Source organism: Phasianus colchicus, chromosome 3 (assembly GCF_987193195.1).
Source record: "Phasianus colchicus chromosome 3, bPhaCol1.hap1.1, whole genome shotgun sequence".
Classification (NCBI taxonomy): Eukaryota; Metazoa; Chordata; class Aves; order Galliformes; family Phasianidae; genus Phasianus; species Phasianus colchicus.
In genome coordinates, this window is record NC_143438.1 from 94,756,777 (window position 1) to 94,771,167 (window position 14,391).

The 14,391-nt window shown below is 62.0% G+C and overlaps 1 protein-coding gene across 1 annotated transcript in view; it reads left to right on the plus strand.

Annotated features, from left to right (window-relative positions):
- The first annotated feature begins 533 nt into the window (after positions 1-533).
- Positions 534-14,391, plus strand: part of LOC149918796 (microtubule-actin cross-linking factor 1, isoforms 6/7-like) — a 39,801-nt gene continuing 25,943 nt past the window's right edge. The window contains 13 exon segments of the mRNA XM_090138306.1: positions 534-1,190; positions 1,964-2,143; positions 2,602-2,729; positions 3,793-3,952; positions 5,727-5,811; positions 7,134-7,357; positions 7,551-7,670; positions 7,766-7,873; positions 7,961-8,179; positions 8,939-9,142; positions 9,219-9,450; positions 10,421-10,647; positions 13,086-13,208. Coding sequence (XP_089994432.1) covers positions 627-1,190; positions 1,964-2,143; positions 2,602-2,729; positions 3,793-3,952; positions 5,727-5,811; positions 7,134-7,357; positions 7,551-7,670; positions 7,766-7,873; positions 7,961-8,179; positions 8,939-9,142; positions 9,219-9,450; positions 10,421-10,647; positions 13,086-13,208 — 2,574 coding nt within the window. The 5' untranslated portion in view covers positions 534-626.

The window sequence follows — 14,391 nt, forward strand, 5'->3', positions numbered from 1 at the left end:
GCAGGACTTTGTGTGCTAAACTTTGGCACCTAATTTTGACAGAGGACTTTGGGTGCAGGATTTTGGTGCAGGACTTTGGGTGCAGGACTTTGATTCAGGATTTGCGTGCAGGACTGTGGGTGCAGGACTGTGGACGCAGGACTTTGGGTGCAGGACTTTGGTGCAAGATTTGTGTGCAAGATTTGCATGCAGGACCTTGTGTGCAGGACATTGGCATAGGATTTATGTGCAGGACTTTAGTGCGGGACTTTGTGTGCAGGATTTTGGCACAGGATGTTGGTGCAGGACTTTGTGTGTTAAACTTTGGCACCTGATTTTGACACAGGACTTTGGGTGCAGGACTTTGGGTGCAAGACTTTGGGTGCAGGACTTTGTGTGCAAGACTTTGGTGCAGGACTTTGTTTGCTAAACTTTGGCACAGGACTTTTTGTGCAGGACTTTGGGAGGAGGACTTCTTTTTGCGCAGGACTTTGGGTGCAGGACTTTGATTCAGGATTTGCGTGCAGGACTTTGCGTGCAGGACTGGCGCAGGATTTTGGTGCAGCGGGCGCAGGGATTCCTGCAGCTCTGTTGACGCCCAGCCCGGCTCGTTGCAGGCCGGGATGTGAGCGCAGCCCTGCAGCGCCATGGGGAACTCGGCGAGCCGCCCCGGCTGCCTGGGCCAGAAGAGCCGCCGCCCCGAGGAACCGCCGGGTCCAGACGGGGGCTGCGGGGCTGAACCCCACGCCGGGAAAGCGCCGACAGAGAACGGCTGGAGCGCGGCGGGGCCACGGCGCAGCCCGGTGCTGCAGCGCAGCCTCTCGGAGGCGGCGGTGCAGAACGGCAGCACCGCGTGCGTCGCATTGCGGGCGCGGGGACGGGAGGGGGCGGCCGTCTGGACCCCCCCCCGGGCGCCGCGTGGGCCGCGGTCGTGGCAGCCCGTCAGCGCGCGGGAGGTGACGGAGGTGACGGAGGTGACGGAGACCATCGTGACGGAGATCGTGGAGGTCACCCAATACCCGGCAGGGGGGGACGCTGCCGGCACCCGGACCGGCACCGCTGCGCTGACGGATGGCACCGACGGCCACGAGGTGATGGCCGAGCAGCGGCCCCCGAAAGGGATGGCAGCGTGCCGACCCCGTGGCCGTGGGGATCACAGTGTCCCCAGCTGTCCCCATGGGATCACAGTGCCCCCAGCTGTCCCCATGGCTGTGGGGACCCTGCTGTGCCCATCTGTCCCCATGGGGATCCTGCTGTGCCCAGCTGTCACCATAGGGACCCCAGTGCTCCCAGCTGTCCCCATGGGGATCCTGGTGCTCCCAGCTGTCCCCACAGGGATCCCGGTGCCCCCATCTGTCCCCATGGCTGTGGGGACCCTGCTGTGCCCATCTAGATGTCCCCATGGGGACCACAGCGCCCCCAGCTGTCCCCATGGGGATCCTGGTGCCCCCAGATGTCTCCATGGAGACCCCAGTACCCCCATCTGTCACCAAGGCTGTGAGGACTCTGCTGTGCCTATCTGTCCCCATGGGGACCACAGTGCCCCCAGCTGTCCCCATGGGGATCCCAGAGCCCCCACCTTTCCCTCTGGGGATCCTGGTTCTCCCTGCCCAGTGCCAGGAGTCTCCACGGGTCCATCTGTGGTGCTGCAGCCATGCGCTTGGGGCTGCTGTGGTGCTGCACATCTGCTGGGCTGCGTCGCGCCCGCTGTGCACCCTGGGGTCTGTGTGTGTGGTGCTGGGACAGCACTGAGCCATTCCATGGCGTGGGGACATGGGGGTGTGGGGACATCATGGGGGTGCGGGGACATCATGGGGATGCAGGGACATCATGGGGATGCAGGGACATGGGGATGCGGGGATGTGGGGCGTGGGGACTGTGGGGACATGAAGACAAGGGGGCACATAGGGACATGGGAATATGGGAACATGGGGACACTGGAGGGGACGCAGGTGGGCCAGGACCCCCCTGGCCGTGAACCTGGGGGGATCCCCCTCGCCCCAGCGGTGTCTCCCTGCAGGTGACTCCCCAGGCCGTCCCTGTCCCTGAGGACACCCTGGAGGCTCTCCTGGCGTGGGTGGCCGACATGGAGGAGCTGGTGGGCAACCAGAGGCCGCCGGCTGCCGATGTGAAGGTGGCGAAGGCGCAGCTGGAGGAGCAGAAGGTCAGCGCCACGATGCAATGCGATGCACCGCAATGCGCTGCAATGCAATGCGCTGTGATGCAATGTGCTGCAATGCGATGCGCTGCGATGCAATGTGCTGCAATGCAATGCGCCATGGTGCAATGTGCTGCAATGCAGTGTGCTGCAATGCAATGCGCCGTGATGCAGTGTGCTGCGATGCAATATGCTGCAATGCGGTGTGCTGCAATGCGATGCGCCGTGATGCGATGTGCCGTGATGCAATGCGCTGCGATGCAATGCACTGCAATGCAATGCGCTGCAATGCGGTGTGCTGCAATGCAATGTGCTGCGATGCAATGTGCTGCGATGCAATGTGCTGCGATGCAGTGTGCTGCAATGCAATGTGCTGCAATGCGATGCGCCGTGATGCACCATGATGCAGGGCTGCTGCTGGGGCACGGAGCCCTGGCTCAGCCCTGACCCCGCATCGCCCGCAGCTCCTGCGACGGCTGCTGGAGGAGCGGCGGCCCCGCGTGGAGCGCGGCCTGCAGGACGAACCCAACCGTGCAGATGTGGCCGCGCTGCGGCAGCGCTGGGGGCGGCTGCTGGAGGAGGTGCAGGAAAGGTGGGGGAGGCTGCAGGGCTGCAGCACGGAGCTGCAGCGGGGCAGGCGGCTCTGCTGGCACACAGACTGTGCCCATCCCTGTCCCTTGTCCCCATCACTGTCCCCTCTTTGTCCCCCATCTCTGTCCCTGTCCCCATCTCCATCTTGGTCCCCCATCCCTGTCTTGTGTCCCTTGTCCCCATAATTGTCCACATTTTTGTCCCCCATCTCTGTCCTTGTCCCCCATTCCTGTCCTGTGTCCTTTGTCCCCATAATTGTCCCCATCTTTGTCCCCCTTTCTGTCCCCATCCCCATCTATGTCCCCTCTCCCCATCCCCATCCCCATCCCTGTCCCCTGTCCCCCATCCTGACACCCATCCCTGTCCCTATAATTGTCCCCATCTTTGTCCCCTGTCCCTGTCTCCATCCCCATCCCTGTGCCTTGTCCCCATAATTGTCCCCATCTTTGTCCCCCCTTTCTATCCCTGTCCCCATCCCTTGTCCCCATCACTGTCCCCTCTTTGTCCCCCATCTCTGTCCCTATCCCCATCCCCATCTTGGTCCCCCATCCCTGTCTTGTGTCCCTTGTCCCCATAATTGTCCACATTTTTGTCCCCCATCTCTGTCCCTGTTCCCATTCCCAACTCTTTGTTCCCCATTCCTGTCTTGTGTCCCTTGTCCCCATCTTTGTCCCCATCCCTGTCCCCATAATTGTCCCCATCCCCATTCCTGTCCCCTATCCCCCATTCCTGACACCCATCCCTGTCCCCTGTCCCTATTATTGTCCCCATCTTTGTCCCCCCTTTCTGTCCCTGTCCCCCATCCCTGTCCCCTGTCCCCATAATTGTCCCCATCTTTGTCCCCCATCCCTGTCCCCTGTCCCCATAATTGTCCCCATCTTTGTCCCCCATTCCTGTCCCTGTCCCCCATTCCTGTCCCTGTCCCCCATCCCTGTCCCCTGTCCCTTGTCCCCATAACTGTCCCCATCTTTGTCCCTCATCCCCATCCCCGTCCCCTGTCCCCTATCCCTCCAAGCACTCCCTGCACCCCATGTTCACCGCCGTGCCGTCCCTCCTTCCCCCAGGTTTGTGTTCCTGGAGCGGATCGTCCCGGCAGCGCAGCGCTTCCAGCAGGGCGCCGATTCCTTCCAGGAGTGGCTGGCGGCCACCGAGCGGCTGCTGGCGCAGCTCTGGGGGACCAAGGGCTGCGGGGACAGCCTGAGGGATGCGCATCGACAGGGACAGGTGGGGGGGAAGTGGGGATACAAGGAGGGTTGGGGGATGTGGGGAGGAATTGGGATACGAGGAGGGTTGGGGGGTGCGGGGAGGAATTGGGATACGAGGAGGGTTGGGGGGTGCGGGGAGGAATTATGGATATGAGGAGAGTTGGGGGTGTGGGGAGTGATGGGGGGTGTGGGGAGGAATTGGGATATGGGAAAGGTTGGGAGTGTGGGGAGGAATTAGGGATATGAGAAGGATGGGGGGTGTGGGGAGGGATGGGGGGTTGAGGAGGAATTAGGGATATGAGGAGGGTTGGAGGTGTGGGGCGGAATGAAGGGTGTGGGGAGGAATTGGGATATGAGGAGGGTTGGAGGGTGTGGGGAGGAATGGGGGGTGTGAGGAGGAATTGGAATATGGGAAGGGTTGAGGGTATGGGGAGGAATTGGGATACAAGGAGAGTTGGGGGTGTGGGGAGGGATGGGGGGTGTGGGGAGGAATTGGGATGTGGGAAGGGTTGGGGGTGTGGGGAGGAATTAGGGGTATGAGGAGGGTGTGGGGTGTGGGGAGGGATGGGTATGAGGACGAATTAGGGATATGAGAAGGGTGGGGGGTGTGGGGAGGAATTGGGATATGGGAAAGGTTGGGGGTGTAGGAGGAATTAGGGATATGAGAAGGGTTGGGGGGCATGGGGCGGAGTTCAGATATGGGAAGGGTTGGGGGTGTGGAGAGGAATTAGGGATATGAGAAGGGTCTGGGGTGTGGGGAGGGATGGGGGATGTGGGGAGGAATTGGGATATTGGAAGGGTTGGGGGATGTGGGGAGGGATGGGTGTTCTGGGGAGGGTTTGGAGTGTGGGGAGGAATTAGGGATATGAAGAGGGTTATGGGGTGTGGGGAGGAATTAGGGATATGAGAAGGGTTAGGGGGTGTGGGGAGGAATTAGGGATATGAGGAGGGTTGGGGGTGTGGGGAGGAATTGGGATGTGCGGGGGGGTAGGGGGTGTGGGGAGAGATGGGGGTGTGGGGAGGGATGAGGGTCATGGGTCTTTATGGGGGATGTAAGGCTGGGGGATGTGGGGAGGGCTGGGGGGTTGAGAGCATGGGAGTGGGGGGGTGTCATGGTGATAATATGGGGGTGGGGGCTGCAGGCATGGGGCTGGGAGGCTGGGTTGGGGGGGTGAGAATATGGGGGTTGGGGGGCTCGGAACATGGAGTTGGGGGCTGAGAGGATGGGGGTGAGGAGGTCTGAGGGCACAGAGCTTGGGGGGGCTGAGGGGATGGGGGGCCTGAGAGTATGGGGGTGGGGGGGCTGAGGGGACAGGGCTGGGGGGCACAGGGCCGGGGGGCTGAGAGGCTAGGGGTGGGGGGCTGAGAATACATGGGGGGCTGAGGGCACAGGGATGGGGGGAGGGAGAACATAGAGGTGGGGGGGCTGAGATCCTGGGCTTGGGGAGCTGAGAATATGGGGTGGGGGACTGAGATGATGGGGGTGGGGGCTGAGGGCACAGGGGTGGGGGGCTCAGAACATGGGGTTGGGGGACTGAGATCCTGGGGTGGGGGTCTGACATGATGGGGTGGGGGCCTGAGATAATGGGATGGGGGTCTGACATAATGGGGTGGGGGTCTGACATGATGGGGTGGGGGGTCTGACATGATGGGGGGGGTTGAGATAACGGAGTGGGGGTCTGACATGATGGGGTGGGGGTCTGAGATAATGGGGTGCAGGTCTGACATAATAGGGTGGGCTTTGAGATAATGGGGTGGGGGTCTGACATAATGGGGGGGGTCTCTCCCCTCAGACCCTCTGCGAGGAGATCCGCGCGCGGCTGCCGGAGCTGCAGGATGTCCTGGAACGTGGGCAGTGTGTGCTGCACATGGTGACGGGTGGGTGGGCAGCACCATGGGGGGGAAGGGGGGGTGGCAGTGGGAGGACCCCATGGTGGTGGGGGCCCTAGGGTGGGCCCTGCTGTCCTGAGCTGACCTTGGGTGTGTGGCAACTGAGGGGACTTGGGGTGGGGTTTGGGGGGGAAGAGGGCATGGAGGGCTCTGCTGCAGCCCAGGGGGAGTGAGGGGTCTGTGCTGCAGTCCTGGGGGGGGGCAATGAGAGGACGCTGCATTGCTGGAGGTCCCAGGGGCTCTGTTGTCCTGGGGGGCTCTGCTGTCCTGCACTGAGTTTGGGTGGGTGGGCAACATGCAGTGCTCATGGCTGCAGTGGAGATGGGGGGGGGGCATGAGGGGAACTGTGCTGCAGCCCTTGGGAAGAGTGGGGGGGTCCATGCTGCAGCACATGGGGGCAGTGAGAGGACCTCACGGTGGTGGGGGTCCTGGGGGGCTCCTCTGCTGTCCTGCAGTAACTTTGGGTGCATGGCACATCATGCGACTGCAGTGGGGATGGAGGCTGAGGGGGGCCTGTGGAGGTCTTTACTGCAGCCCTGGGTGGAGGGGGGGTCTCTGCTGCAGCCCTGGGGGTGAGGGAGGGGGGGAGGGGGGCAGTGAGAGGACCCCATGGTGTTGGGGGTCCTTGGGGGCTCTGCTGTCCCGGGGCTCATCTGTCCTGCGCTGACTTTGGGTGCACGGCACCATGCGATGCAGCTGTGGTGGGGATGACGCGGGGAGAGGCCGTGCATGTGGGGGAGAGGGCTCTGCTGCAGCCCTGGGGTGGGGTGGGCAGGGGTCCATGCTGCAGCCCTGGGGGCAATGAGAGGATCCCACAGTGGTGGGGGTCCTGGGGGGGCTCTGCTGTCCTACGGTGACTTTGGGTGCATGGCGTCATGCGATGCAGCTGCGGTGGAGTTGGGGGGAGGGGAGGGGGTTGGTAGGATAAAGGTTAGAGGGCTTTGCTGCAGCCATGGGGGGGGGTCTGTGCTGCAGGCATGGGAGGGGGTCTGTGCTGCTGCCATGGGGGGGAGTCTGTGGTGCAGCCATGGGGGGGAGGGAGTTTGGGGATAGTGAGAGAACCCTGCAGTGCCAGGGGACCTGGGAGGCTTTGCTGTCCTGCGCTGACTTTGGATGCATGGCATCATGCGATGCTCACAGCTGCGGTGGGCATGGCGGGGGGGCTGAGCACCCGGAGGTCTATGCTGGGGGTGGGGGCTGCAGCTCCCTGCACTGAGGGTGATGGAAGAAGGAGGGGGGGGGTGCCGGGTCAGCCCCACGGGCAGCAGAGGGTGTGGGGTCGTGAGCCCCACGGCGCCATTGTGCCGCAGGGGAGGAGGCGGCGCTGGCGCAGGAGAGGCTGGAATGGCTGCGGATGCGGTACCTGATCGCGGCGCAGAGCAGCGCCGACACGGAGCAGCGCATGGCGCAGGCCATGGACGCCTCGTCCCGCGTGGGTCCCGCGCAGGAAGACCTGCAGCTTTGGTTGGGTCGCGTGGAGGCGGAGCTGAATGCGTGGGATGGGAGGGAGCCCCCATGCAACGACCAGGAGAAGGTGTGGGAATGCGGTGATGCAGCGTCGGCGCTGCACCACTGCGTGGTCGGCTCCAGAGCAGCACTGTGTCATGCGTGAGGGCTCCACATGGCTCTCGGGGGGGGGGGGATGCTGCTCCGGAGCCCTCGGGGGGGGGGAATGCTGCTCCGGAGCCCTCTCTGGTGCATGGGTGACAGTGTTGCATGTGCTGCAGCTGCAGCAGTTCCTGCATTCGGAGCTGGACCGCCTGGCGGGGCTGCAGGAGCGGCTGGATGCGGCGGGCAGCGTGCAGCTGGACATGCAGGCGTTGGATGCGCAGCTGGCTGAGCACAAGGTGGGTTGGGGAGTCGTGTTCTCATGCAATGCATGCAGACCCGCATGCGGTCCTGGGGCTGCATCTGTGCCTCATCACCTCCCTCTGTCCTGCAGCTGCTCTCAGCTGAGATCCTGCACCACCGCAGTTTGGTGGAGCGCCTGCTGGGCGTTGCAGAGCCAATGCTGCGCTGCTGCCCGGAACCCATGCAGCAGCGCATGGAGGTGAGCGCCACATCCCTGCAACCCCCCGCATCCCTGCAGCCAGCGCTGCTGCATCCCAGCGCCCACCGCCATTGCGCATCTCCGCAGCCCTCGGTGCAGGCACTGCGGGAGCATGCGGAGCAGCTGTGGCAGCGCAGCGGGGCGCGCTCGGTGCAGCTGGAGCAGGCGCAGGCGCTGCTGTCGCAGTTCTGCGAGGCGCATGCGGAGCTGCAGCCATGGTTGGAGGAAACGCAGGCGGCCGCGGTGCAGCTCTGCCCCGACGCCATCAGCTGCGACGCATTCCGGGAGCAGCAGGCGCTGCTGCAGGTGAGCGCAGCCAGCAGGCAGCCTGTGTCAACACTGGGGCTTTGGGGGATCTGCTGCCCCATAGCGCTGTCCCCACCCCACCGTTGGGTCCTTTTTAGGGTCTGCTGCCCCATATCACTGTCCCCACACCACCACTGGGTTCCTATAGGAGTCTGCTGCCCCATAGCAATGGACTGTGCCACCATTGGGTCCCTATAAGTACTGTGCCTGCTGCCCCATAGCGCTGTCCCCACCCCACCATTGGGTCCCTTTTAGGGTCCGCTGTCCCATAGTGCTGTCCCTACACACCATTGAGTCCCTTTTAGGGTCTGCTGCCCCATATCACTGTCCCCACACCACCACTGGGTTCCTATAGGAGTCTGCTGCCCCATAGCAATGGACTATGCCACCATTGGGTCCCTATAAGTACTGTGCCATCTGCCCCATAGCTCTGTCCCCACCCCACCGCTGGGACCCTTTTAGGGTCTGCTGCCCCATAGTGCTGTCCCCACACCATCATTAGGTCCCTTTTAGGGTCCACTGCCCCATAGCTCTGTCCCCACCCCACCATTGGTTGCTCTCTATGTGTTCTGTGCCACAAGGCCATGCATTTGGGCTGGAGCCCCTCAGTGCTGCAGCACCACCACCAACGCATGCCATGCACCGTGCCCACCCCTCGGTGCAACTGCAGCACCACCAACGCATGCCATGCACCGTGCCCACCCCTCGGTGCAACTGCAGCACCACCAATGCATGCCATGCACCGTGCCCACCCCACAGTGCCTGCGTGAAGCCGTCGCCGAGCACCGCCCGCTGGTGGCGAAGCTGCGGCGCGTGGCTGCACAGCTGCAAGAGCTCAGCCCCGAGCAGGCGGCCCCACTGCAGCAGCGCTGCGAGGAGGCAGAGGAGCGCTACGGTCGCATCCGCGAGCGCATGCAGCGGGCGGCTGCCATGCTGGAGGACGCGCTGCCGCGGTACGGGCAGGTACGGCGCAGCACTGCAGCACTGCAGCCCCGGGATGAGCCGGCTGCGATGCAGCACTGCAACGCATCCCCCGCAGCTGAGCGAGCGCATGGATCTGCTGCGGGAGTGCATGGAGAGGCTGCAGGGGAGGCTGCGGGGCTGCCCACCCCTGCACGGGGACGCGGCGCAGCTGCGGGAGCGGCTGCGGGAGAACAGCGTGGCCGTGGCGGAGCTGCAGCAGATGGGGGCTGCGCTGCAGGCGGTGCGGGCGCAATGCGACGAGCTGCGGGACAGCATGCGGGCGGCCGGCTGCAACGCTGCGGCCACAGGTAGGGCAGTGCTACGTGCTGGGGGCACCACAATGGGGCCTTTTGGGGGGGGTCTGCTGCCCCATAGCGCTGTCCCCACCCCACTATTGAGTCCCTTTTAGGGTCCGCTGCCCCAGAGTGCTGTCCCCACCCCACCAATGGGGCCTTATAGGTTCTGGTCCCACTGCCCCATAGTGCTGCCCCATAGCTGTGTCCCCACGCCACCACTGGGTCCCTTTTAGGTTCTGCTGCCCCATAGATTTGTCCCCACCTCACTGTTGGCTCCCTATAGGTTCTGGTCCCTCTGCCCCATAGCTCTGTCCCCACCCCTTCCTTGGGTCCTTATGGGTTCTGAGCCACGTGACCCATAGCGATTCTCTCATGGCACCACTGGGTCCCTATGGGGGTCCGCTGCCCCATAGTGCTGTCCCCACCCCACTGGGGCCTTATAGGTTCTGGTCCCACCGCCCCATAGTGCTGCCCCATAGCGGTGTCCCCATGCCACCACTGGGTCCCTTTTGGGTTTTGCTGCCCCATAGATCTGTCCCCACCCCACCATTGGGGCCCTGTATGTTCTGGTCCCTCTGCCCCACAGCTCTGTCCTCATCCCTCCACTTTTGGGATCCGCTGCCCCATAGCGATGTCCCTATGCCACCTCTGTGTCCCTTTTAGGTTCTGCTGCCCCATAGATCTGTCCCCACCCCACCACTGACTCCCCATGGGTTCTGGTCCCACTGCCCCATAGTGCTGCCAGAATAGTGGTATCCCCATGCCACCTCTGGGTCCCTTTTTGGTTCTGCTGCCCCATAGCTCTCTCCCCACCCCTCCATTGGGTCCCTGTATGTTCTGATCCCACTGCCCCATAGTGATATCCCTATGCCATCTCTGGGTGTCTTTTGGTGTCCACTACCCCCCAGCTGTGTCCCCACCCCACCATGGGGTCCCGGTTGTCTCCACGCTCTCCACCCCCCTGCCCCATTGTGCCCCATAGCGCTGCAGGACCGCGCGGCGCAGCTGCAGTCGCAGTGGGGCTCCCTGCGGGCCGAGACGGAGGCGGCGGAGCTGCGGCTGCAGGAGCTGCAGGCGTTGGCGGAGCGATTCTGGGGCGGAGCTGCAGAGCTGGCGCTGACCTTGGCGGACACGCAGCGCCTGCTGCTGCGCATGGAGGGCGAGGGGGGGGAACCCGAAGGCATCAGCGCCAGGCTGCAGTCTGTGCAGGTATGCGTGGCATGCAGCGTGATCCATGCAGCTGTGCATGGCACGCAGCGCGCTTTTGTGCAGCTGTGCATTTCATGCAGCGTGATCCATGCAGCTGTGCATGGCATGCGATGTGCTTTGTGCAGGTGTGCGTGGCATGCAGCATGATCCATGCAGCTGCGCGTGGCATGCAACGTGCTTTGTGCAGGTGTGCATGACATGCGGCGTGATCCATGCAGGTGTGCATGGCATGCGGCGTGTTCCATGCAGGTGTGCATTTCATGCAGCGTGATACATGCAAGTGTGCATGGCACACCGTGTGATCTGTGCGGGTGTGCAAGGCATGCAGCGTGATCCATGCAGGTGTGCGTGGCATGCAATGCCTTTTGTGCAGGTGTGCATCGCATGCAATGCATTATGCGCAGATCTGCATCACATGCAGTGTGATCCATGCAGGTGTACATGGCATGCAGCGTGATCCATGCAGCTGTGCACGGCATGCAATGCGCTTTGTGCAGGTGTGCGTGGCGTGCAGCATGATCCACGCAGGTGTGCATGGCTTGCAGCGTGACCCATGCAGCTGTGCATGGCATGCAGCGTGTCCCATTCAGGTGTGCATGGCATGCAACGCACTATGTGCAGATGTGCATCGCATGCAGCGTGATCCATGCAGGTGTGCGTGGCATGCAATGCACTATGCACAGATGTGCATCGCATGCAGTGTGATCCATGCAGGTGTGCATGGCATGTAGCGTGATCCATGCAGGTGTGCATGGCATGCAATGCACTACGCAGAGATGTGCATGGCATGCAGTGTCACCCACGCAGGTGTGCATGGCATTTAATGTGCTTTGTGCAAGTGTGCGTGGCATGCAGTGTGATCCGTGCAGCTGTGCATTTCATGCAGCGTGATCCATGCAGATGTGCATGGCACATCGTGTGACCTGTGCAGCTGTGCATGGCACGCAATATGCGTTGTGCAGCTGTGCATGGCATGCAGTGTGACCCATGCAGGTGTGCATGGCATGCAGCATGATCTGCGCAGGTGTGCATGGGGTCAGAGCACCGATGCATGGCCTGGTGTGAAAAGGACCCTAATGATCACTGAGTTCCAAACCCACTGCTGTGTGTAGGGTCACCAACCCATAGGGACCCACAGGGTGCCATGAGGATCCATAGAGTGCCATAGGGATCCAGAGGGTGCCATAAGGAACCATTGGGTGCCACAGGGATCCATTGGGTGCATAGGGGTCTTTAGGGTGTCCTAAGAATCCATTGGGTGCTATAAGGATCGTTAGGGTGTCCTAAGAATCCATAGAGTGTGATTGGGATCCACTGAGTGCCATAAGGATCCATTGGGTGCGATTGGAATCCATTGGGTGCCATAGGGATCCATAAGGTGCCATAGGGTTCTATAGGGTGCCATAAGGATCCACAGGGTTCCATAAGGACCAGTGGGGTGCCATAGGGATCCATAGGGTGTCCTAAGAATCCCTAGGGTGTGATTGGCATCCATAGGATGCCATAAGGATCCCTTGGGTGCAATTGGGATCCATTGGGTGCTGGAAGGATACGTAAGGTGCCTTAAGGATCCATAGGGTTCCATAGGGATCCATAGGGTGCCATAAGGATCAAGAGGGTGCCCTAGGGATCCATAGGGTGCCATAGGAATCCATAGAGTGCCATAGGGATTCATAGGATGCTGTAAGGATCAATGGGGTGCCATAGGGATCCATAGGGTGTCCTAAGAATCCCTAGGGTGTGTTTGGGATCCATAGGATGCCATAAGGATCCATACAGTGCAATAGGGATCCATAGGGTGCCATAGGGATCCCTATGGTGTGATTGGGATCTATAGGGTGCCATAAGGATCTATAGGGTGCCATAGGGATTCATAGGGTGTCCTAAGAATCCCTAGGGTGCGATTGGGATCCATAGGGTGCCCTAAGGATCAATAGGGTGCCATAGGGATCCATAGGGTGCCATAGGGATCCATATGGTGTCCTAAGAATCCCTAGGGTGCGATTGGGATCCATAGGGTGCCCTAAGGATCAATAGGGTGCCATAGGGATCCATAGGGTTCCTAAGAATCCCTAGAGTACGATTGGGATCCATTGGGTGCCATAAGGATCTATAGGATGCTATAGGGTTCCATAGGGTGCACTAAGAATCCCTAGGTCGCAATTGGGATCCATAGGGTGCCATAAGGTTCTATAGGGTGCACTAACTATCCGTAGGTTGCAATTGGGATCCATTGGGTGCCATAAGGTTCCATAGGGTGCCATAAGGATCCCTAGGTTGCAATTGGGATCCATAGGGTGCCATAAGGATCCATAGGGTGTCCTAAGAGTCCCTAGGGTGTGATTAGGATCCATAGGGTGCCATAAGGATCCATAGGGTGCCATAGGGTTCCATAGGGAGGGGTTGTGGTGCTGAGCCCCCTTTGTGCCGCCCCAAAGGCGCTGCAGGAGGAGCTGGAGGCGCTGCAGGCCGAGCTGCAGGCGCTGCGCTGCGTCGGGGCGCAGCTGATGGAGGCGTGTGGGGATGCGGCCGCAGCCAACGTCAGCAAAGGGGTGGAGGAGGTGAGGGGGGGGAGATGGGGGGTGGGGAGATGGGGTGGGGAGGGGAGGATGGGGGATGTGGGGTGAGGGGATGTGGGGGGGATGGGGATGGGGGGGATGGGGGTCCAGGGGTATGGATGGGGGATGTGGGGTGGGGATGGGGATGGGGATGGGGGGATGGGGGTCCAGGGATGTGGGATGGGGGATGTGGGGATGTGGGGTGGGGAGATGGGGGGATAGGGGATGTGGGGTGGGGGGATGTAAGGATGGGGGTGTGGGAATGGGGGATATGGGGATGGGGGATGTGGGGATGGGGGGGATGTGGGGATGGGGGAATGGGGGATGTGGGGGATGTGGGGGATGCGGGATGGGGGGATGTGGGGTGGGGAGATGTGGGGTGGGGAGATGTGGGGATGGGGGGATGTGGGGTGGGGAGATGAGGGGATGGAGATGGGGGGATGGAGGATTTGGGGATGGGGGGATGGGGGAATGGGGGATGTGGGGATGGGGGTGTGGGCTGTGGATCTGGGGGTGAGGGATGTAGGGATGGTTGATGTAGGGCTGGGGATGGGGATGTGGAGATGTGGGGTGGGGATGGAGATGGGGGGACGTGGGAGATGGGGGTGTGGGGATGTGGGGATAGGGGGATGTGGGAATGGGGTCATGAAGTGGGGATGTGGGGATGGGGACGCTGGGATGGGGTTGTGGGATGGGGCCATAGAGGTGGGGACGTGGGGATGGGGATGTGGAGAAAGGGATATGGGGAAAGGGATGTAGGAAAGGGGAAATGGGGATCGGGTTGCAGGGAAGGGGATGTGGGAATGGGGATGTGGGCAGGAGGACACTGGGATGGAGATGTGCGGATGGGGATATTGGGATGGGAATGTGGGATGGAGTCATGGAGGTGGGGCTGTAGGGTTGTGGGGCTGTAGGGTTGTGGGGCTGTAGGGTTGTGGGGCTATAGGGTTGTGGGGCTATAGGGTTGTGGGGTTATAGGGCTGTGGGGCTGTGGGGCTGGAGGGTTGTAGGGCTGTGGGGCTGTGGGGCTGTAGGGTTGTGGGGCTGTGGGGTTGTGGAGCTGTAGGGTTGTGGGGCTGTAGGGCTGTAGGGCTTTGGGGTTGTGGCGTTGTGGGGTTGTGGGGTGGTCCCACACTACGCTGTCCCCCTGTGAGGGCGATGCTCTGTGCTGTCCTCAGCCCCACAG